This window comes from Chrysochloris asiatica, unplaced genomic scaffold (assembly GCF_000296735.1).
Source record: "Chrysochloris asiatica unplaced genomic scaffold, ChrAsi1.0 scaffold00331, whole genome shotgun sequence".
NCBI lineage: Eukaryota > Metazoa > Chordata > Mammalia > Afrosoricida > Chrysochloridae > Chrysochloris > Chrysochloris asiatica.
The window spans coordinates 1,233,711-1,257,867 of record NW_006408849.1 but is presented as its reverse complement, the minus strand read 5'-3'; the positions used below and the strand labels follow the sequence as shown (position 1 = coordinate 1,257,867).

Below are 24,157 nucleotides of genomic sequence, written 5' to 3'. Positions count from 1 at the left end.
GATTTAGGATACCTATCTGAGGGCGCAAAGAAGGCCATAAGGACGTAGCTTCCTTCTCCAGAGGCCCGGTTTCTCTGCGTTGGTTACCCCAGCAGTCTTTTTCACCCCCTCTCCATGTTCTCGCCACACATCCGGAAATATGATCAGCGCCCCTGACGTGGTGGCCTTCACCAAAGAGGACGAGTTCCAGGAGGAGCCTTACAATGAACCGGCCCTGCCTGAGGAGTACTCGGTGCCGCTGTTTCCCTTTGCCAGCCAGGGAACCAACCCATGGTCTAAACTGTCCGGGGCCAAGTTCTCACGGGATTTCATCCTCATTTCCGAGTTCTCTGAGCAAGTGGGACCCCAACCCTTAATGACCATTCCCAATGACACCAAAGTTTTTGGCACTTTTGATCTCAATTATTTCTCCCTGCGTATCATGTCTGTGGATTACCAGGCATCCTTCGTGGGCCATCCTCCTGGTTCTGCCTATCCCAAGCTGAACTTTGTGGAAGACTCTAAGGTAGTGCTGGGTGACTCCAAGGAGGGAGCCTTTGCATATGTGCACCATCTCACCCTCTACGACCTGGAGGCCCGTGGCTTCGTGAGGCCTTTTTGCATGGCTTATATCTCAGCAGACCAGCACAAAATCATGCAGCAGTTCCAGGAGCTATCAGCTGAATTTTCTAAAGCTTCTGAGTGCTTGAAGACAGGTAACAGAAAGGCATTTGCTGGCGAACTTGAAAAAAAGCTGAAGGACTTGGATTACACCAGGACAGTGTTGCACAGAGAAACAGAGATCCAGAAGAAAGCCAACGACAAAGGCTTTTACACATCTCAGGCGATTGAGAAAGCCAATGAGCTAGCTAGTGTGGAGAAATCCATCATTGAACATCAAGACCTGCTGAAGCAGATCCGCTCATACCCCTATCGGAAGTTGAAAGGGTCTGCTTTGAGTGCTGGTGAGGCAGACCACACCCAGAATCAAACTGGTAAGGCATCCACTACCATTAACCCTGATGAGTCTGCCGACGCTGAAATTTACACTAGCAGACCAGACTACACACCCAAACTCATCAAAGCAAAGTCCACCAAGTGCTTTGACAAGAAGCTGAAGACATTGGAAGAGCTCTGTGACACTGAATATTTTACCCAGACGCTGGCTCAGCTCAGTCACATTGAGCACATGTTTAGAGGAGACCTGTGCTACCTCCTGACCAGCCAAATTGACAGAGTCCTTCTAAAGCAACAGCACATAACCAACTTCCTCTTTGAAGACTTTGCAGAGGTTGTTGACAGGGTAGTAGAGAAAGAAGGTAGTGTATCTCTTGAGCCTAGTCAAGACAGGCCACCTTCAAGATGTCTGGAAGAATGTCTGATACCCAAAGTGTTAATTAGTGTTGGTTCTTACAAGTCCAGCGTAGAGTCTGTGCTGATCAAGATGGAGCAGAGACTTGAAAATGAATACAAGAAACTGGAGGTGACAGAAGTTAGCAGTTTTGACCCCCAGGAGAACTTGGACTACCTGGATATGGATATGAAAGGGAGTATCAGCAGTGGTGAAAGCATTGAAGTTCTAGGGACGGAGAAGCCCACCTCTGTGCTGCCTAAGTCTGACAGCCAAGCCAGCCTCACAGTACCACTGAGCCCCCAGGTGATGCGGAGTAAGGCTGCTAGCCACAGGACCATCAGTGAGGACAGTATTGAAGTCCTCAGCACCTGCCCCTCTGAGGCTCTCATCCCTGATGACTTTAAGGCCAGCTACCCAAGTGCTATTAATGAAGAAGAATCTTATGCAGATGACAATGAGGGAGCCATCCTCTTCCAGGCAAGCACCAGCCCTCTGGAGCTGGGGGAGGCAGAGGAAGGCAGCTTAGAGAATGCCCCATCACACACTGACTCCTCCTGCTGTATTGGAAAAGAGAGTGACAGTTTGCTAGCACCTCTCCCTGCTCTGGCCCACAAGCTCTCCGATGACGATGGAGTGGTGAGCATCCCCCCACAACGTTACAGGCAGAAGGACCAGGGCTTTCATGTGGACTTTGCAGTGGAAAATGTCAACCCTTCTTCCCAAGATAACAGTGCCGAAAGCTTCCCCCCTTATGAACTGGATCCTCACTGCTTGCTGGCCAGCCGAGATGTCAGTAGGACCAGCCTGGACAACTACTCAGACTCCACCAGCTACATGAGCAGTGTGGCCTCCACCAGCTCAAACAGGACTTCCTTATCATCTCATGCCACTGGCACCTCATCTGAAAGACATAAGAAGAGGGCTGGCCAGAATGCCTTAAAATTCATCCGCCAGTACCCTTTTGCCCACCCAGCCATCTACTCCTTGCTCAGTGGACGGACACTTGTGGTCCTGGGGGAGGATGAGGCCATCGTCAGGAAGCTTGTGACAGCGCTGTCCATCTTTGTACCTAACTTTGGCCACTATGCCAAGCCTGTGAAGCACTGGGTCTCCTCTCCTTTACATATTACAGATTTCCAGAAGTGGAAGCTTATTGGCCTGCAGAGGTAACTGGTTACACATGGTGGGGAAGGGCCCTGTCTAATTGGAGGTGAGGGAGGCTTTGAGCTCTTATCTTTCTGGGTAAGGTAGGCCCTGGTTCAGGGACTTGTGACTTCCAGATGGTGTCATTCACTAACTCGCAGTGTCACTTGGCAGATTGTTCCCCTTCCCTGACTTTCAGCTTCTGGAGGGGATTGCAGTTCTTAAGTGACTCCCAATCCTGCTGTGTTAGAATTACTTGGAGAATTTAAAAAAATCATACTCCTGGCCACCATACCCAGAGATTCCAAATCATTTGGGCTAGGGATCATACATGGGATTTTTCTGTGTGCAGCAAATTTTGGGAACGACTAACCAGACCACAAGATCCTAATCTATCCCTAGAGGATAGGCAATAGCAGGGCATCCTTTGGCTTTCTTCACAGTTGTATCTGCCTGAGTTGTTGGTCTGAAGGAGGAAATGCAATAACCCAGCCCTTCTGACTCTTTCTGAACACTTTAGATTTCATTTTCCCATGCTACTTACTCACTTCTGCTTTAGTAGAGTCCTTTTATTTTTAGCAAATACTTATGCTTCCATAAAGATTTACAGCCTCGGAAACCCTGTGCAGGGTCACTATGAGTTGGAACTGACTCCACGGTACTTAACAACAATAACAACTAGTTAAGCCTTGCTAAGGGGCTCATTCTCTGTGTGAGAATGCGCTGTACCAGTTTCCTCATTTTGTGACTCTGGACAAGTCACTTCCCTTCTCTGAGCTCCTCTCTCCTTGTCTGTAAAATGAAGATATCAAACTAGGTGATCATCAGAATCCCTTCTACCTCTGTCTGCCCTTTCCATGTTAAAAGGGTCAAATGGATTTCTTTCAGACCTTAGTCAGCCATCAGGAAGTCTTCTAATTTTCCAGTTTTCTCTTGCTGCTTTCAGTTTTACCTAGGGGAGTCAAGTGTGACCTTAGCAAGCAGATCACCACATCAAGATTTGAGTCACTTGTTGAGGATCTACCAAAGGTCCTGCAGATGCTGGGGTCCCAGAGAGGATGCATTCAGGTCCTGTTTCCAACACCAATTCATTCATTTTGGAGAGTTGCTCAAGCACTGTAGCCTTTCGTGTTTCCTGTTAGAAGTAACAGACTTGGGTCATTGAATAGTTACTGAGGTCTGCTGAGTCCCAGCCATTGTGATTAGTGCCAGAATAATAAGGTGAGTCACTTGTGATAACAGGAGACAGGAAGAGCAGAGCCTTCATGTCAGCCACAGCCACAGCTCTGTCCCTGCTGTAGGCTAATCCTGCTTATCTTGTGATAGATAACATTTGTTGAAGGACCTCTTGCATCTAATCCCTACTGACAGGTGGTTCCTTAGGTACAACGGGGGTCACAGACAGACTGTGACAGGAAGTGGGGCAGTGGCACAAAGGCCAGGCAGTGTTCACTGTCACCAGCTAGACTTCAGGGAACAGCCTGAAAAACAAGACTCGGGGTGTGGGAGCGGGGAGCCTAGTGATTTGAGATCTTTGTAAAGAATTCTAAGTGGTGGAATGATTATTTCTCCCATTAAAATTCTCCTTCTCAAACCAATGTTAGTAATTGGGGATGGCTGCTTCCAGAGCGGCCTTTTAAGGCATGGAGGGGATGAGACGGGGTACCTGGGGAACAGCTCTGAGGATCGCTAAGGGACCAAAAGAAGTGGAATTGCGCTTTCTACTTGGCTCTCCAGCCAGTAGAATCCAGAGAAACCCCAGGGGAAGGTAAGCAATGGAAGTCAAGGCTAAAGTTGATTGCAGTGAAAAACCAAAAATCCATGACTTATAGTCTGTGTCCGTTACAGAAGAAGATGTATGTTCCAGCTTGAGGCTGTCCCTGAGCTGTGTGCAATGGGGACCAGTCATCTGACCTTATTCCTGCCCTTGCCAGGTTCTGCCAATGCCTCTGTTGGTGGAGCTCACAGTACCCCCTGCCTGGAGTTGTTGAGAGGGCTCGCATGCATGGTGTATATATGTAGCCTGGTACAGACAAAGGTGCCAAGCCCCACTTGTGGGCAGTAACAACTTTTAGAGAGACCAACAGAGCTCTCCTCTGCTTGTACTCAGACTCACAGCCTGTGTGCTTCCCACCTCTGGGACCCGGAACTGGCTCTTGCCTGGGTCTCAGTGCCTTCTGCATTTCCCCGAGCCCACCCTCTCAAGGCCCAGTTCCAGTGCCAGCTCCTCCATGATCCCCTTGTTTTCTCAGTCATGGGTCTCTTCTTGGGGAGGCCATGTCACCCATCCCATCAGGTAGTGTACTTTGCTCTTTTCATCTAAATAGAGCTTGTTCGGGACAGAATTCGAGGCTTATTGTAATTCCATTTGCAACTCCCAGGTCATTGCCTGGTATATAGTGGGTTTTTAAAGATTATTAAATATGTGAGAAGGTTAACAAAACCTCAAAGGAAAAAAATGTTAGCCCCAAGTTACTGTTAGGTCTAATACGAGCCTTAGATTTCGGAGGTGTGTTAGTTAGTCTACACAGCCTGGTCAGCCAGCAGTTTGCCAGACTACAGGGTAATCCCAGTTCTGGAAAACTGAGCCAGAGGAGGCCACTTACTAAGGCTGATGATTTCATGGAACCAAGCTTCCTTTCTTCTTGTCTGCACTGGAAAATGGGGATGTTAGACCAAGACACATCCAGCCCTGGCTGGCCACTGCAAGAAGTGTCGTGTCCACTGCAGAGACATATAAGCAGTCCCCACCCTGGTAAGTGCCAGGTGACCAGTAATAATTGTAATTGTGGCTAGCAGTTAGCTCCTAACAACAGCAATGGGTCAGTTCTGGTGTGGCACTGTAGGATGAGCCCTAGACTGTGAGGTCAGTTTGAACTTCAAGGGCCAAACTTGCCAGCCACTCCTGGAAACCTTATGCACAGAGTAACTGTGAGTTGGAACTGATATGGTGGCACGTACAAGAACAAGGGTCAGGCACTCCTGTAAGCACAACTGGTTTAATCCCAGCAGCAATCCCACAAAGTAGGGACTGTAACCCCCATCTTATAGATGAGACTCTTGAGAGGTTCGAGAACGTGAAGCATAGGAGCACAAGAGAAGCGTTCATTTGAGACTGGGGTCAGGGAAGGCTGGAAAAAGTTCTCAGCGACCAGCTGGTATAAACCTAGTGTCAAATCAGAGAAAGATATTCCAGGTAGAGCAAACAGGTCAGTGATTTTGAGGCCCAGCAGAAAGCTTGGTGGTGGTGGTTAGCAACCCTGTACGGGGTTTTCAAGTCTGTAAATCTTTACGGGAGAAGAAAGCCTCATCTTTCTCCCACGGAACAGCTGGTAGTTTCAAACCGCTGACATTGAGGTTCACAGCCCGATTTGTAATCATTACGCTACCAGAGTTCCTTAGCAGAAAGTTTAGTATGGCTCAAAACTCAAGGCCATGTAGGAAGGGAATGGATGAGGCCTCCAAGGCTGGAGGAATCCTCCCTCGTGAGGGTGAGGAAGAGCCATCTGAAGATCACAGTAATTCCGTGTGTTTTCCAGAGAGTCCATTAGTGCTGGCCTAGAGTCAGGCTGCTCTCAGCTCACGGGCTCTGTCTTGGTCTTGGTGCACTTCTCTTCCTGCTGACCTTGGCCTGTCTATTTCAGGGTGGCCTCCCCTGCCAGTGCTGGCACCCTCCAGGCCCTGAGCCGCTATAGCCGCTACACGAGCATCCTGGATCTGGACAACAAGACCCTGCGCTGTCCCCTGTACAGAGGCACCCTTGTGCCCAGGCTGGCTGACCATCGCACCCAAATCAAGCGGGGTAGCACCTACTACATGCACATCCAGAGCATGCTCACCCAGCTCTGCTCCAAGGCTTTCCTGTATACCTTTTGTCACCACCTGCATCTGCCTGCCCATGACCGGGAGACCCAGGAACTGGTGGCCAGTCGCCAGGTGAGCTTCCTGAAGCTGAACTTGGGTCTCGTGAATGAGGACATCAAGGTGGTCCAATACCTGGCTGAGCTGCTAAAGCTGCAGTACATTCAGGAGTCTCCTGGGAACAGCCAGCCCATGCTCAGGTTTGACTATGTCCCTAGCTTTTTGTATAAAATCTGAGGTTGGTCCCAGCTACTATGACCAAGATCCGTGACTCAGGGCAGAGAGGTTTTGCGGGGGAGTGGTTGGCCTGGCCAAGCTAGTACCTGAGCTTGACTGTTTAGACTTGTGGTGTCGTCAGTGGGAAGGAGACTGGGGTGGCCATGTGACACTGATGATTCTGGGCAGTGTGTTAAGTATGGGAAGAAGTGGAGCCTGGTTCTCTTGGAAGGTATCTGGAAAGGCAATAAAAGCCTCTCTTGGCATTCTGGTGCAGAATGATTCAAATTGGGAGTGACTTAGCTTCCTGAGGACTGGCAGCCAGGACAGAAGAGTCAGCAATCTCTCAGGTGGGTGCCCAGGGTTGGAAGACCAGAGCCTAGATGGATAAGCATGTGACCATGTTTAGCACCTGCCACCACTGATTGGTGGCAGAATGAGCAGGTGGAAGATGGAACAACAGAATACACTTGGTCTCATTTAGCCCCAGCTAGAGGCACCGATGTGGAGGGGTGAGCGTACCGCCACCTCAGTCGTCTGTAGTCATCACAGCTTCATGGGCCCCAAGGGTGCTCCTGTCCTTGCCTCCTTTCCCAGGCAGAGCTGCTGAGAAACTCATCAGGATGAGGCACCACTCTGAGAGGAAAGACAGCCCAGAATTAGGGCAGGTGGGGCTGCCGGTGGCTTTCATCACTGTGCAGAGAGAGGGGGTACATTACATGCTCCCAGGGGCATGGGCCCACCAATCTTTCCTGGTTAGAGGGATGTCTTTGTCCTTTCAGGAAAGATCTATATAAATGTTCAAATTCACTGCATCAAACCTACCTCGCATGGGGTCTTGTTGACGGCATCCTGTCCAGCTGGCCAGTGGGGTATTAGTCCACCCAGCGGCAGTGACCTTGGAGAGATTTCCTGCAGAAGACCCTCCACTGCTCTCCCTAACCTGGAGGTGTTTTGCAACTGAAAAGACCATTCATCTACCCTGCCACCTACCACTTTGACCAGGATCCCTGCAGGTCTCTCTCCTCCCTGTGGCTTCTTGTATAACTGATGCTGAGTATGTCAAGGATGGGTTTCCTGCAACTTTGAAGATTTTATACCTTTTTTTAAAAAAGCTGTTTTTCTCCCTAAATAGGAAAAACTCTGGGTGGTAGTGTTTCTTTTTAGTTTGTTCCGAGAAAGAGGTGACCGCAGGGCCCGGAATCAGCCACAGTAGTCACTGCTGTGTGTATCACATGATGCACATGTGGTAGGTATATCAGGCAGTGCTGTCAGTGTCACTCAAGGCCTGCTGCTGATGCACAGCCCATCTTTGAGGAGCACCAGTGAGGTCACTGAGGCATCTGTGCAAAAGGAGTACACACCTGTTGGCTCCTGGCCAACGGCTTCCAGCCAGGGACCCCGCTTCCCTCACAGGGCTGTGGCTTTGCACATGAGGCTGTGGCCAAGAGCCTTTTGTGGCAGTTGGCATTCTCATCAGTTCCTTTGTACCTATCTGTTCTGCGTATTTTCAGTCTAGAGTCACCAGGGATGTCTTGGCAGTTTTTAAATGCGAAGTGTCTGTTGTTTGCACGTGAAGAAAGCTGCATAGAAACCCAGTTCTTTGTCTCCTTCTGCCTATTACCACGCCCCCTCTGGTGTTTTAAATGCTGCTTCATGTTCTGAGTGGCTCACAGCTGTCTTCTTGTGCATCCAAGCATGCGGCAGTGCAGTGTTTGAAAGGGAAGAAAGGTCTGTGGAGTCCAGATGACAAAATGGGAGAAAGGGATCATTGACAGTACTGTTGCTGTTTTGTCCCTGTTTCATTTCACACCAGTGTGGACACCTGCAGTTACTGCTGCTGCTCTCTGGGGAACCTGACCAAGGCACATGCTGAACTGCAACCATTTTTGGTCTCCTAGAAGCTAAAGCCATGCCCTACATTGATCTTAGGTAGACATCTTAGGTAGATGTGTGCAGAGACAGCCTCCAAGGAGACTCAGAGGACAGTTGAGAAGGGTTTCAGGGCTTAGGTCAAGGATGCGTCAGTATGAACAGAGCTGTTTGCTGTGCACGGAAGGGGCAAACCAGGAGTGTCTCACTTATTTCTTCATTGACAAGTGAGGACGGTGTCACTGAAGAGTCGCTGAGCAGTAGGATTTAAATGGTGGTTAAAAGAAGGACCCATTCAGTATGGTAGTTTCAAGGGATTACTTGATGCGAAGTATGATAGTTCTTAAAGGGATACTGAAATGGTACAAGACTTGAGACATTGTTCAGGCAGAGGTCTTTGGTACCTGGAAGCTCTTATCTCCCAGCCCTGCTCCACTTTGGAAAACCTGAACCTACTGGAAAAGTTTTTCATCTAAAACTGTTAGTGGTGGAGAGACCTACGCAAGAATTTTCATTTGAGGGTTTTCCTTTAGTAATACGTTAGTAAGCCATAGTAAAGCATCTAAAAACACTTCCCAGAAAATAGATATTAATGTCCCCGGTGACTTCTTTAGTCAGAGCTATCATATTGAAGGCCCAGGCACTAAACTCTTCTTGTCAGAGCTTGGTTTCAACTTCACCTACGAACCATTATCCCCACCCTCTCCCCTCTGCCCCTTTTCAAAAGCAGTCCAAGTTTTTAAAAAGCTGATCAGATGCGCAATGATCCACTGTTGACCTTTCGAAGCCCTGTTTTAGTCATTCGTTTTAGCCGAAGGCCTTTTCTAGTCTATGTGACATGGTCACTCTAGCCTGAGCTCCTGCGTCAGTCCTGTCTCCTTGGAGCACTCTGTCCGGGTGGGAATTTGGGATGTTAGAAGTTGTAATCTTTATACAATTACACACATTGCACCCGGATTAGGAATGGCCCACAGTAGCTCATCTGCCATCCCCACCCAGTGGCTGTTCAAAACACTTGTGAGTCAGCCCTCCAGAAATCTCATCTCAAAATCCCAGAGGCTGATGGCTTCCTCCTCCCGCTTGTGCCAAGGCTGCTGCAGCCCTCGCAGTGGTGTTCCAGGTAAAGAGCACATTCTGCTCAGTGGACATCTTGCATGCACTGACTGCCCATGTCTACTCACACTGACCAAATGATGCCCTTCCTAAGCCCCAGTGGTACATGTCCAGCCAGCTCCTGGCATGATGCTGTTGTCTGCCTGCAGGGCTGGTCGCACATCTCACGGTGGGCATGTCCAGCCTTGGAAAGACCTGGCATCTCTGGAAGCAATTAGGTGTCTCCATCTCTTTCATCTCCCACCCCCTGAAGTAAATCGTTAAGCTGACTGGCTTTCTCCCACCACTTGATAGAAAGTGAAAACTGGGCTCTTTAACAGGGTGCACAAGCAAAAAACAGTGTATTTCTACTTGTGGCTGGAAAGCACACAGTTCGGCTGATAGTCTGGCACGCCCTTCTGTGCACTCATGTAATTGGCATATTGGAATAAGGTTTGGTTGAAGCCACAGGAAGAAGACAGATGAATGGGATGATGGAACACATTGCAGCAAATCCACCTATAGGCGTGGGGCCTCAACCCTGTGGACTCCCCTTCATGCTAGATGTAGTAGGGGTCTTAGAAACCTCTAAGAGGCAAGCCCTGAGTTAGATGTTTTGGTAGCATAGCAGCTCCCAAGTGGCAGACTGAGCTCTGGAGCCAGGCACATCTGGTGGCTGCCGCAGTGGCAGGGCCCAAGACCACAGATGGCCATAGGAAGGCCAAAGACTTGTCCTCTGGGTTAGTGGATGTGAGGTTGAATTGAAAGAAATCTTGCCATCAAAGCTGCAGTGAAAAGCAGTCTGGGATGAATTAGTACTGTTACTTTTTTATTGCATGTCTGTCTGTCCCAGTTGTGACCATGTAACCATGCAAGTAGCAGCAATTCTCACAAGTGGCCGATGGGAGTCATTCAACTGATGTATGTGGTACCATTAGAGGTGTTGCTGAACAACAGTTTAACCAGAGTAAAATGCCAAATAAATAGTATGAAAAGTGTACTTTAAAAAATATTAATTTATTTGAGTTCAGGTATTTTTGAAATATAAAAAAAACTGGTTGTATTTTTTAAAACTATAATTCCTGTAGACATTCTGTGATTAAAAACTTATAGTCATCCAAATTTTGCATTTCAGCTTTGTGAGAAAATTTCTATGGGAAGGTGACGTTTGATTTCCTGGTTACAGGAGGGAGTTGGCTAGCTGACTCTCAAACCTGGGATGGTGAGTGTATGTGGGCAGGAAGGCGATAGAGGGGATGGTACTGGGCCATTTCAGATCTCAATTACCAGCCCCGGGGGAAGAAAGACAAAGGAAGCTACTGGGCAATACCCCTTCACAGCTGCTGACAGCCGCCTTCCCACTTACTTGGCACCTTGTATGGGCTCGTCTAACTTGGGATTCTGGTTTAAAGCACACAGCAGAAGAGTCTGAAGCATTTTCCTTGAGTTGAGAGTGATGAAAATTCAGTTTTCCTTTTGACACTCCCATCAGGTAAGAATGAAGAATGGGCAGCTTTTATAAGCTATTAACCTTGTGTTACCACAGCAAGTTGGGGAGCCCAGTAACTACCAAAAAAGAGAAAGTTGTTCTAATCATTTTCTAAGAGCCTTTCACCATTGTCTATCCAAATGAATTAAGGCTAAATGGCTAAACAGTATTTCATTTTTCCCAGAGTAATTAGGGGCTGCTGTGTGAAAGTACAGTTTAAATTAAACCCCCCTCATAACCTGTTCCAGAAAGTAGTCTAAATGATTTGTGAAGAAAATACATGAAGATTCAAAAGGGATGATGTGGTCCCTGCTGGAGCTGTTCTCTAGCCCCAAGTAAGTGGCTTCTTGAAGATGCCCTCCCTTCCGCCTGGCTCTGCTGTATGGGGCTGTGCGGGCAGCCCCTTTAGAAGTCAGGCAGGCCAGGCAGAGGGAAGAGGGAAGCAAAACTCTCCACGTCCTTTCTGAGAGTCCTGATGGCACTTTGGTGCTTCTCGTCGGTGGCTAGCTTCTCCTTGAACTCCTTAAGGGTGGCCTTGGCGCCGGCATCATTCTGGACCTGCAGCGTCAGCTCTATCCCTGTGCCAACACAGAAATGGGCATCAGGGTGAGGGGTGCTGGGGCTCTGCCTGCAGGAGAGTGAACTCAGTAAACTCCAGACAGGCCTAAGCCCAAAGTATCATTGTTACAATGTGCCCAGCAGCTAGTGTGTGCAAATTCACCTGCAGACATGAATGTTTACCTCAGCAAGGATTCTGATAGGAAGTCTCCCTCAGGCAGACAGCAGGACAAGTGTGTATGCCCCTCAGAACGATTTGCTAAATGATTTTTAATGTCTCCTGTGCCCACCAGTTGGCCTGGAGACAAAAATGTCCCTCAGTAACGGTTTCTGTACCACTCATCACAAACAGAGCCTTCATGCACCCAATAAAATGTGGCAAACTCTGGATCAGATTCTGACCTTACCTCTGTGGATAAAATGGGCTACTTGCTGAAAATCATTTTCCAAAAGTCCTCGGGACGTCAGCGCCGGGGTCCCCAGTCTCAGTCCGCTGGGTCGCAGTGCACTTTTGTCACCTTCAAGATAAATAAGATGCTGTCCCTAATCCACACCCAATTCAACACCAAATACACTTGGGCAAGAAAGAATTAGCCTGGGGGTATTGATTTGGTGTAGAAGAGAGCCACTGACTTACAGACTGCCGGTGGAGTCTAAACACAGGCAGGGAAAATCACATTTTGCTCCCCCTCACTCATTTTAAAATAGCAAAGTTGTGATCTGTCGTGTGACCCTTGTTGTACAGATAAGACTAACATCTGGCTGGGTGTGGTATTCATCTCCAATATTTTATTAACCCACTGATAAGACACTAACCTTGTGCCCAAGAGGTCCCTACCTCCCTCACCCAGATGAAGGTGCTTCTCCAAGTACCCCAGGTCAGACTGGCCTCTTTCCCCTCCCTGATAGAGTGAGGGTCGAGTCTGCAGGAGGGGTCAGGAGAGACAGCCTGGATTCAGTTCCCACCCAGAATTGTGTATCCATCCCCTCAGATCACCCTGGTGTCCATCCCCAGCATAAATCATCTGGATCCAGAAAAAAATGCAGCCAAGAACTAGGTGGAAGAGAAAGCCAAGAAGTCTCACCTGGGCAAGTGTTCTTGTTGCAAGCAATAGAACAAGCTTCTAGCACCTTCTCAGCCCTTCCACCATCAGTGCCTTTAGAACGGAGATCCACAAGGATCAAATGGTTGTCAGAACCACCTGGAAACAAAGTTGGGCATGTAGAAAAAGTAGTAGGCTGACCCTGACATGGGCTAAAGAAATGCATGCAGGAAATTAAGGAGATCACCGCAGATGAGGTTGCTGAAGTGAGCACACCCTATATCCCCTCCTAGAGAGAATGCAGCAATGGTGGCTCAGCTGTCACATGCCATATGGGAGACCTGGGCTTGACTGCTGACTGATGCCCCTGTCAGTGGTGGCCTGCATGCTGCTGTGATGCTGAATAGGTTTTAGTGAAGCTTCCAGACCAACACAGACTAGGAGGAAAGGCCTGGTGATCACACCTAGAAATCAGCCAGTGACAATCCTGCAAATCCTAATAGTCTTCATTTGCATCCAATAATGGTCATGGTGCAGGCCCAGGCAACATTTCATTCAGTTGTGCATGAGTTGCCCTGAGTTGGGGGCTGACAGTAACTAAAGAAAAGATGCCCCTCATGACTGAGACCAGAAGAACTAGATGGTGCCCGGCTACCACTACTGACTACTCTGAAAGGGATCACATTAGAGGGTCCTGATAGAGTGGGAGAAAAATGTGGAATAAAACTCAAACTCATAAAAGATACCAGATTGGATAGACACTGGTGGGAACCCACCCGTAGCATGGTGGTTACGAGTCAGGCTGCTAAACCTCAAGGTCAGCAGTTCGAAACTACCAGTGGTTCGACAGGAGAAAGATGAGGTGTTCTGCTCCCATAAAGATTTACAGCCTCAGAAATCCTGTGCAGGGTCACTGTGAGTTGGAACCGACTCCACGACACAACAACAACTTACCTGAAAGGTCTGGAAATGAAACCCCAACCTGCCTCCCCAAAGCTCAATTTTCAACCTAAAAAACACCAGAGAGGTGCGCCCACATAAGAATAACCAACCATTTGAGATAAAAAGGGCAGCATTTACCCAAGGACAAAGTTTACAAGGGTTAGGAAAGAAGGGAGAATGGAAACAGAAAACACAGAGAGGAAATGGAATAAGTGATGTTCCATTGTGGGGATTGCAATCAATACCATGAAACAAAATGTGTGTAAGTTATTGAATGGGACACTGATCTAGCCTAGAAACCTTCACCGAATCCACACACACACAAGTTAGAAAGTTGCCCTAGGAGCTACGCAGTTGAAAGTACTTTTAAGCAAAGGTTACCAACTCATAGAGGAGGGATGAGAGTCTGATGGGTAAAATGCCCACGTTAGTGACACAGTGCACTAGAGGGGCCTGACAGCTTGCTTAGTGCCATTGATGTTCTCCTAGACAGATTATAATTGTCAGTTCCCCAAGTGTCTCTGAAATCAGTCAAAGGCCACCTCTTTGCCCTCGTTTGAGAGCGTGTAGGTAGCTGCCACCCACTGATGATGAGGTCCTACACATTTCATTCTCCTTTGAGGCAGTCAGGTGACCATACTGAAATCTACACTATGGGACACACTCGGGTCTGTTTTCTGAGCTCTTTTCCACTTGGAATTCTTTGCTAAACCAAGGCTCTTGACTCTTGGCTCGGCCATGAGGGTGTTTTAGGGGTAACCAAGATACAGCTTAAGAATTGATGCTTTTGAGTTATGGTGTTGGAGGAGAATTTTGAAAAGTGCCATGGGCTGCCAAAAGAACCAACAGATCTGTGTTGGAAGAAGTGTGCTTCCAGCCAGAGTGCTCCTTGGAGGCCAGGATGACCAAACTTCATTTCTCATACTTCAGACATATTGTCAGGTGGGACCAGTCACTGGAAGATATCATGTTTGTTAGGGTGGAGGATCAGAGAAAAAGAGGAAGACCTCCAGTGAGATGGACTGGCAAAGTGGCAGCATCAATGGGCTCAAGCATGGCAACAATTGTGAGGATGGCCCAGGATTGGGCAGTGTTTCGTTCTGTTGTGCATAGGGTCACTATGAGTCGGTACTGACTCGATGACACCTGAAACCACCACCACCAAGATACAGCTAAATCCAATCATCAGCTTAGCTCATGGTCCAGAGTGGGAGTCTCAGACTCTATGCTGTGTGGCTAGTCAAGCAGCTCAACGTTTTGGTACCTCAGACGCCCATTTTCCAAACAGACCAATAGATCACAGGAAGCCTAAATAATGTAGCATGCATTGTGTTAGGCATGGCACCAGGCAGGGCTCCACAACTCCCAAATGCAGGTTGCCATGTTCACAGGAAGCAGAGTGAACAAAGACACTGACAAGTGGAAGCAGGCCTGGGAGGCTACCCAGATGGCAGACTTTCTGACCTGAGTCACCAGGGGGCTGCCAAGGCTGTTACTTCCCACCCAGGTGGGAGGGAGTTTGGCTACATCCTTGCAACTTCCCAGAGCAGTAGCAGCAGCATCACCTAGCATCTGGTCAGAATTGCAGAGACTTTGGTTCCCCAGCCCCAGTACTATGTATGGAATTAGAACCTGCATTTTAACCAGAGCCCAGGTGACTCATGTGCATGTCCAAGCTTGAGAAACAGTTAATGGATCCCTCTGTGCCTTTCCCCTCAGGAGACATTTCTGAACAGAACAGTGTTCCAAATACCAGCCCTTCCACAAACTAGTTGTACGATCTTAATGTCTCAGAACCTCAGGCCCTGCAGATGATCCTTAACTATGTACCCATCTATCAGAGCCGGGTAACAAACAGCAGCTACCATGACCATCATCATGACACCTGGAAGAGGTGACTGGCACTGTGTGAGCAAGGGGGCCTGCCAGCCTGAAGGCATGCTGATTTCTGGGGCGGTCCCCAGTCCTTGCCCAACTATAGAAGCAGAGCCCTGGTTTACTGCCCCGACAAGAAGCAAGGGTACCTACATGAGGCATAACATGCTTCTCCCGGTACCTGTTACTATGTTGTAACCCAGCTCCGTCAGGGCCCGGGACAGAGCCCTGCAGTTGGCCACCACCTGGTGTTGATAAACTCTGAACTCTGGAGTCATGACTTGCTTCAGGGCCACGGCAACCCCTGGGTGGAAGGAGAGAACATGTCAGGAAAAAGAAGCAGGATTAACAGAAGGACCAGTCAAAAAGCATTCTCCCATTTCTATTAGAGCCGCCTCGCTTTTCAATGTTACCAAAGGGGAGTGGATTACATTTGTATTCCCACAAAATGATCATTTTCCTAATCCTACAATTACCAGGTTAAACTCTCAGCCCTTAATTGGAGAAAGTTCCTCTTTCTGAAGAACTGCCTTTGTTTTTAATGTGCTCTCTTTAATCCCCCCAATTTAAAAAGAAAAAAAATAGTAATTGTGATACAATAGACAACAAAAAAGTTGCCAATTTAAACTATTTTTAAATGTACAATTCAGTGACATTAACTGTATTCACCATGTTGGGCAACCACCACCACTATTTGCAAAATCTTTTCATCACCCCAAGAGAAACTGAGTGTTCCTTAAGCACTAATAACTGCTCCCCAGCCCCCAATCAAGACCTTAGTACCTATCAATAAACTGGCATCTATTCTGAATATTTCATATAAGTGGGATCATGCACTGTCTGTATTTTTATGTCTGACTTACTCACTCAACATAATGTTGTGGCATATGTATCAGAATTGCACTTGGCTTTATGGTTGAGTAGTGTCCCACTGTATGAATAGAATACATTGTGTTTATCCGTTCACTGGTAGATGGCACATGTTCACAATATCACAGTATCCAGAGGGTTGTGTTCACCTTTTGGATATTGTGAACAGTCTTTGCACTGAACACTGCTGTAGAGGAACTACTTGTGAGGTGTAACTTTCCCCCCAAAGCATAACGCTAATAAGATTACTGCAAATAAAACTGTTCTTGGGCAACATGAATCTTATAACCTCAGCCTGATGTGAGAAAAGGATTACTTAGCTGCCAAAGCAGGCAGCTTTTAGTGCAGTCCTATTCTATTCTGCGATTCAGACCACTGCTGAAATCTTGCAGTCAATTATGAATGCCATTTAGGGAGACAGAAAACTGGAGGATAAAAAAAAAGGACATGTGCCTGAGGCCTGGCCCAGATGCTTCCACTCAAAGTTGGCGGCCCTTTTCACCCCAGTCCCCAGTGCTCCCAGATTCCTGGCCAGCCACTCATACCTCAAATTCCGTTCTTTATTGCTTTCCCCACTTTCTCTTTCAAACACACGCTTCCTTCCCTGGAGAAAGGCCACACATTTGTCACTGCTCCCCACTCGCTTTCGCCCAAAGACACAGGGTTACTATGAGATGTCCGAGCATCCCTTCAGCCACTAGCACAAGCGAAGGAGCAGACTCTGCTAACAAAACTGCCAGGTGCCAGGGGAGTCAGTGATGTAGAAGGGCACACCTGTCAGGTGCCTTGTGCATATGCTCCTGCCCTGGGCATGGGTGCTCTCACACCCCTCCTGTGTCACCTCCTCATCGTCATGTCCCTTGCACACACTTTTAGGCCCATGCCTTGCCCAGTAGTGACATGTGTGGAGCAGATAGCTCCTCCCTCCCTCTTCTACCAATCACAGCTCTGCCTCTCCTCTTCCTTGTTGGTGGCCCATGGGTAAAGACAGTCCCTTCACATGTTTTTAGTGGGAAACAAGATAGGACTGCAGGGGCACAGAAGGAGCCAAGGTTAGGAGAGCCACTGGATGACATGGTAGCTGTCGGGCTGAAGGTGTGTTCCCTGAGAACCCAGAAGGATCTGGCAAGGGGCCAGGGGTATTTTACCAGCAATGGCGTGGTTGTGGGGACCTCCCTGGAGGCCGGGAAAGACAGCAGCATTGATGAGTGACTCCAGGTTGTACAGAATCTCTTTGCCAGTCTTGGGGTCCACACTGCGCACTCCTAAGTGAAGGGGAACATTAGGATGGAAGCTAGCAGGCTGTCTCCTCTGCTCTTCTCCACTTGAACTCAGACCCACACTGGTGCTCCCATGAGAGCAGAGGGCAGTGATTTATTGCTGAAGGTGTACTGAGCTTCTCTTTGGGGAGCTGAGCCTGGTGGCTGGGAGAAGTGGTTTCCAATACCACAGAGCAGAGGGTACATCCCTTAATGATGATTGCCCGCACTTTCGGGAAGGATTTGTTAGGGGTGACTCTGGAAGAAGCACCAGTCTTAGCACTTTAACTAGACACCCATTTTCCCTGAGAGCATCTCTTCTCAGCAGCACTGTGATGACTGCCATGAGGCTTTATAAAGCTAATAGGCAAAAATGTTCCTCACTGACTCTTGAACAGAGACTACACCTTGGGTTTATTTTCTCAAAAGGAGGGCCAAGGTGATGGCTTTGAAAGGGAAAACAGTTACTTAGCTATATAAGAGACAGCGTGATGTGTCACTACGACTTCTTTCTAACTCAGGCTCATTGATGGAAGTATCACCATAGGCTGCCTGAGAACGTGATCACTAACCGGGTTGGCCCAGGAGAAGATTTCCCAAATAAGGGGAGAGACTTGAGATGGGTTGTGAGCATTACACAACTAGAAGAGAAATGCCTCACTAAAACTGTGAAACTGGAATTATGATTTACACATCAGTGACTTATTGCTTGGACTCTGTGAGTTTTTCTCTTAGTGAAACATGCCAGAACACACTGAGCTCACCCAGACAATGGCTGCATGGCAGGTGCTGCCTGGCCTTGCTGTGCTCATCTCCCTTTTGTCCAAACACCACCTGCCTCTGATGGCAAGGGCTAGCTGACACAAGGGGTGAAGCTCAGTGACAGTTCCCTTCCTCTCTTCCTATGACCCAGACACACTAGGAATGATTCTCAGCTAGCTCTTCAAGGGATCCCAGGTCCCAAAACCAAATCTAAATCCTCCAAGGAGAAACACAAACCACCCATCTGTGCCCAGACCCACAGGAAACACACCTCTCCTGTAGAAGATCATGCCAGCCCGGCAGCCTCTCAGGGTCTTATGGGTTGTGGTGGACACCACGTGGCAATGTTCAAAAGGAGAGGGGACCACGCCAGCTGCAACCAGTCCACTGATGTGTGCCATGTCTGCCATGAGGTAGGCCCCATTATCATCGGCTATCTTCCTTAGTCGAGAGTACTCCAGGTTTCGGGAGTAGCAGCTGACACCTGCAAGGGGTAGTGACACTGTTATTTCAGAAAGGGCCCTGGTCAGTGGGAATGAACTGAACTGCACATGTGCAGGTGGACACTAGCTATGCAGATTTAAGAGCCTGGAACCCATCTCACCAAGACTTCTGAGAACAGGAGTGAAGAAATGCTAAAGGCATGGACCTGTCATTTCAGTGCCATGATGGAAGAAACAGCTCCCATTAGTCCTAGCGCCCCCTAATGGATATGCCCTGGTACTGATATTGGTGTGTGCATACATCTGCCCTTTCTGCTATTATTACTCCACACCTGAATTTCTAAGGTCCTTATATGGAGTTGGCTCCCAATTAAAGAAAGCGCAGAACCAATAATAAGCTATGAAAGAATGGGAAGAATCTTTACATCTAAATTTTGTCAAAGGCACATGAAATCTTGACAAATAAGGCTGCTTTCAGCCCAACAAGTCACCTGCAATAATCAGCTTCGGGTGGAAAAGGCGGGCATTTTCCTCCAGTTGGTCATAATTGATGTAACCGGTGTCTGGATTCACCTGTGGGAATGAAGATGGAAGGGCTCAGCCTCCTCTTTCTGGCCACTCTGTGCCCACCCTCCTTGAACTTCAGTCAGGTGTCAATGACACAAGGACTTCTTCTGAGTTCTTGGATGGTACAAAAAGTTAACATGCTTGGCTGATAAACAAAAGACCGGAAGTTCTAATCCACCTCAAGGTGATCTAACTGGAAAATCCAGCCATTGAAAACCCTATGGAGCACAGCTCTACTCTGACACATGTGAGGTTGCCATGAGTCAGGGCCAACTGGACGGCAACTGATTACTTTTATTACATGTTTCTAAACTCATCTGCAAGATGAGTTTTGGCCAAAGATGATCTCTGGGCTTTCAATGAAAACTGACACACACACTTCCACACCAAAATGCACATATGCCATTACAAGGACTGAAACAAAGCCAAATGATTAACAGAATGCAACAAAGACACGTAAAAGACCCAAACAAAACACATTAGCGAGCAACACTGTGCCCTGTTCACCAAACAGAGGAAGCACTGTTACCTTGTGTTTATGGTGGGAAAGGTGAAATGAATCAGGAAAGGCACACGTAACACTACAGAAAGCTGCGAGAAGGTTCTTGGACATGATGCTGAATCACTTTGTGTACTAACTAGACAAGAGACACATATGCAAGCTCTTCTCAGTCCAGCAGCCTCGATCTTCACAGTAAACCACCACACCTCCCAGGAGTCCTGAAATTCCACTGTGTGCTGTAAAATCATAGCGCCCTGGGCACTGGTTGTGACAGCTATTGTCTGTTCCAATTGAATCACTTGAAAACCCTATGGGTGACTAGAGTGGCACTCCACAGGGATTCGGAGGCAGTGTTCTTTAGGAAGCAGATTGCCAGACCTCTCTCAAGATGCCTCTGAGTGAGTCTGAACCACCAACTTTGTGGCTAACAGCTGAGTGCTTACCCATTGTACCACCCATATTGAGGATCCCTGGGCAGTGCAGGGGCCTGGATCGTGAACTCTAGCTACCATGTGCAGACAGGTGGAGTTGTGTTGGACTGCTCTAACCTCCTTGGTTGTGTAGGGATGTGGCTGATGTCCAAGAGGCCAGTGTTGAGTGAGGCAGCACCTGTTGGAGCACTCCTGGGGAGACCCAGTGATAGTGGACTAGGAAGATGCGGATAGAACCCTGGCTATTGCCACGCCCAGTGTGGCTGAGACCTCCTTGGTGGTTGCCTCTGCCACCTAGCTTCGCCCTGCTGAGCCCCCAGAGGATCCGTATTCAGGGAATGAACAAGAGAAAATTGAAGCCATGGGGACTTCCTGTGTTGCCATACAAATACAACTCTCCTTCCTGCAGGTGCAGTCAGACATTGGGTCTCCTGAGTGCCGAGGCGAGACAGATGCATGCACTAACCTTATAGGGCATGGACTCAAAGAAGATAGATGTGGCTGAGATCTTCTTCTTGTCCGTCATGAACCCGTGAGTCAGGTGGCCCCCATCAGGCAAGTCCAGGCCCATGATGCGCCCATGAGGCTCTACCAGGGCAGTGTACACCGCAAAGTTGGCAGGAGAGCCTGAAACAGGTGGGTCGAGGAGACAGTTACTTCTACTCCTGAGGCACCACAAAGACCCCAGGGGCTTGGTGAGAGCAGGCCCAGCCTCTTGAATGAATTCCCAAGAAGGGATTCCACCCGTCCTGGGAAGCCCCCTGCCCCACCCCCATGAGAATAAGTGTGTGTGGTAGGAAGGATGTTGGTGTGGTGGAAAGCAGTGCAACTGGAAGCCCATGGGTTGGGAGGAAGACTGCCCAATCAGCACGAGACTTGCCTATTTTTCATTTTTGTTTATGGCCAATTCTCTCCATGGACATCAGCCCAGGGGGTCTGTCAGAACTTGCACTTACCTGAGTAGGGCTGGACATTGACCCCCCAGCACTGGGGGTCCAGGTTATAGGCTTGTAGTGCCCGCTTCTGACAGAGAAGCTCCAGCTCATCAATGAACTCCGTTCCGCCATAATACCTGTGAAGGAAGACATGGGCCTCAGACCTACTCAGCCCAACCTCCATGCTCAGTAGATGGGATGAGAGCAGAGGCAGAGGGGCCTGCACCCGCCCCATGCTTCCTCTCCTCAGTGCCTCCCTCTGTGCTGCCCTGAGCTACTACAAGAGCTAAAAAGAGGGGGCTTACAAAGTTAGTGGGAAAGGGAATGAAAAGATAATGGAATTTTCCCACAAACTTCTTGATGCATCTTCATATATTCATTTAAAAGGACTCCTAAAAATAGGGAAATCCCATTTGCATGCCCATATTTAAAAATAATGTGAAATTATCTTTTAGAATACATTTACTGATCATAATTTGTATTTGAAAGCAGTTGTTGTTGTTGTTAAGTGCTGTCGAGTCGGTTCTGACTCACAGCGACCCTGTATAGGGTTTCTCGGAGTCCTGGTGTGGCGCTGTGGGTTAATGCGCTGGACTGCAAAGTCACTTTGAGCCACAAGGTTGCTGGTTCAAGCTCACCAGCTGCTCCTTGGAAACCCTATACAGGGTCACTATGGGTCAGAACTAACTCGACGGCACTTAACAACAACAACATAGGGTTTCTGAGGAGCACGTGGTGAGCTTGAACCACCAACCATACAGTTCAAATGGATTTGCAGTCTGGTGTATTAACCCACAGTGCCACACCAGGGATCCTTTGAAAGTAGTAGTGATGCAGTATTATTGACTTTCCCTGATACAAATCCACATTATTTTTATGATCCTAATAGAAGCTGTGAACTCATTACTACAGCTGAATGCAACATTGCCTGGCCCTGCGCCATCACCATCACTGTGACCACTGTGGCGCCCACTGTGTCAATCTACCTCTTTGAGGGACTTCCTCTTTTTCCCTGACCCTCTACGAGTGATAGTTTTCTCCATGGACTGGTGGTCCCTCCTGATAGCATGCCTGAAGTACACAGACAAAGTTTTGCAACCCTTGTTTCTAAGGAATGTTCTAGCTGTACTACTTCCAAGACAGATCTGTTCACGCTTCTTGCTGTCCCTGGTATAATTATTATTCTTTGTCAATACCATATTTCAAATACATCGATTTTCTTTCTTCTTCCAGCTTTCATCTGCATGAGGTGATTGAAAATGCCATGGGCATCAACAAGTGGTGTTGGCAAAACTGGAACTCGATTTGCACAAAAATGAAATAAGACCCATATCTTACATCACATACAAAAGCAAACTCAACATGGATTAAAGACCTAAATGTAAAACTTAGAACTATAAAGATGATCAGTGAAAAAATAGGGACAAAGTTTGGAGCTCTAATACATGGCATCATACACTATCAAACATTATAAAAAGTATACAAAATAGTAGAAGAGAAACCAGTAGGCTGGGACCTCCTAAAAATTACTGACATATGTACATTAAAAGATTTTGCCAAAAGAGTGAAAAGGGAGCCTACAGGCTGGGCAAAAAAATTTTTTTCTAGTGACTCATCAAACAAGGACCTAATCTCTAAAATTTACAGAAACCGACACCACCTGTACAAGAAAAAAAATAAATAAATAAAAAATGGCACAGGACACGAACACTTCACCAAGGAGGACATCCAGGCAGTCAGCAAACATATGAAGAAATGTTCACAGTCATTAGCAATTAGAGAATGTGAATCAAAACAACAATGAGACATCATCCACACCAGCATTAAAAACAAAGTTAAAAAAAAAAAAAAAACACAGGAAACAACAAATATGCTGGCGAGGGTGTGCAGAAACTCAAATCCTCCTGCATTCCTTTGTTGTTGTTGTTGAGTGCCGTGGAGTCGGTTCCGACTCATAGCGACCCTGCACAGGGTTTCCGAGGCTGTAAATCTTTACGGGAGCAGAACGCCTCATCTTTCTCCCGCGGAACCGCTGGTAGTTTCGAGTGTGGCTGTAAAATGGTTCAACTAATCTGGAGAATGGTCTGATGATTCCTCAGAAAGTTGGAAACAAAAATACCGTATGACCCAGCAATCTCTCTATTTGGTATATATTCACAAGAAATACCAGCGAGGACATGAGTAGATACATGCACACCAATGTTAATCACAGTACTATTCACAACAACAAAAAGATGGAGACAGCCAAAGTGTACAACAATGGAATAATGGATAAACAAAATTTGGAACATACACACATTGGGATACTGTACAGTGTTGAAGGATAACAATGAAGCTGCAAAACACCTCTAACATGGATGAGTCTGGAGGACAGACACTATGTTGAGTGAAATTAGTCAGTCGCAAATGACAAATATGGCACGAGACCATTATTATAAAAGCCTAAGAAGAGGGTTCCAGACTGAAAGAAACATTCTGATGGTTACTAGGGGTGGGAAGGAAAGGAGAGTAATTCACTGGCTAGAGGGCAGACATGTTAGCTCCAGTGATAGGGAGTGTGCGAGTGGCAGAAAAATAACAAAGACAGATGAAGACATAGGGAGGTATGCATGGGCTAAAGGGGATAGAGGTAAATAGTGATATATACAAAACCTTGGAAAAAGAGCGAACAAACAAGATGGCGGATCGGGTGGAAGTGCAGTAAGGAGCTCCATCAGCAACAACACAGAATACAGGACCAAGCAGGCTCAAGGGATGGTCCCAGAACTCTGAACCACATATAAAGAAATATTTAGAAGGTTGGAAGGCTTGCAGCTGGGGGAATTTGTGGCAGAAGCAAGAAATCCATTGCTTACTAGTCCGGGACGATCGGCTACTCCAGGAGCCACCATCTTGGGTGAGACCAAGTGGGGGAAGGATCAGAGCGGCCACAGACGCCTGGCAGAAGCGCAGAGATAAAGGTGT

The 24,157-nt window shown here is 47.7% G+C and overlaps 2 protein-coding genes across 3 annotated transcripts in view; one reads left to right on the top strand and one right to left on the bottom strand.

The window, feature by feature from the left end:
* Window positions 1–139: 139 nt before the first annotated feature.
* SMCR8 (Smith-Magenis syndrome chromosome region, candidate 8) lies at window positions 140–6,574 on the top strand. Its single transcript, XM_006875529.1, has 2 exons — window positions 140–2,499; window positions 6,121–6,574. The coding sequence occupies exons 1-2, from the start codon at window positions 140–142 to the stop codon at window positions 6,572–6,574; spliced, it is 2,814 nt and encodes a 937-aa protein (XP_006875591.1).
* A 4,826-nt stretch (window positions 6,575–11,400) lies between these two features.
* The window catches only part of SHMT1 (serine hydroxymethyltransferase 1 (soluble)), a 32,040-nt gene continuing 19,283 nt past the window's right edge, over window positions 11,401–24,157 (bottom strand). The window contains exons 3-11 of one of the 2 annotated variants that reach the window (XM_006875527.1): window positions 21,215–21,330; window positions 20,725–20,885; window positions 19,250–19,331; window positions 18,587–18,799; window positions 17,443–17,559; window positions 15,606–15,728; window positions 12,650–12,766; window positions 11,972–12,082; window positions 11,401–11,584 (exon numbers count right to left, since the gene is read on the bottom strand). In XM_006875527.1, coding sequence (XP_006875589.1) covers window positions 11,412–11,584; window positions 11,972–12,082; window positions 12,650–12,766; window positions 15,606–15,728; window positions 17,443–17,559; window positions 18,587–18,799; window positions 19,250–19,331; window positions 20,725–20,885; window positions 21,215–21,330 — 1,213 coding nt within the window. In that variant the 3' untranslated portion in view covers window positions 11,401–11,411. The remainder of the gene's footprint in view (window positions 11,585–11,971; window positions 12,083–12,649; window positions 12,767–15,605; window positions 15,729–17,442; window positions 17,560–18,586; window positions 18,800–19,249; window positions 19,332–20,724; window positions 20,886–21,214; window positions 21,331–24,157) is intronic. The other variant, XM_006875528.1, reaches the window with a different exon arrangement.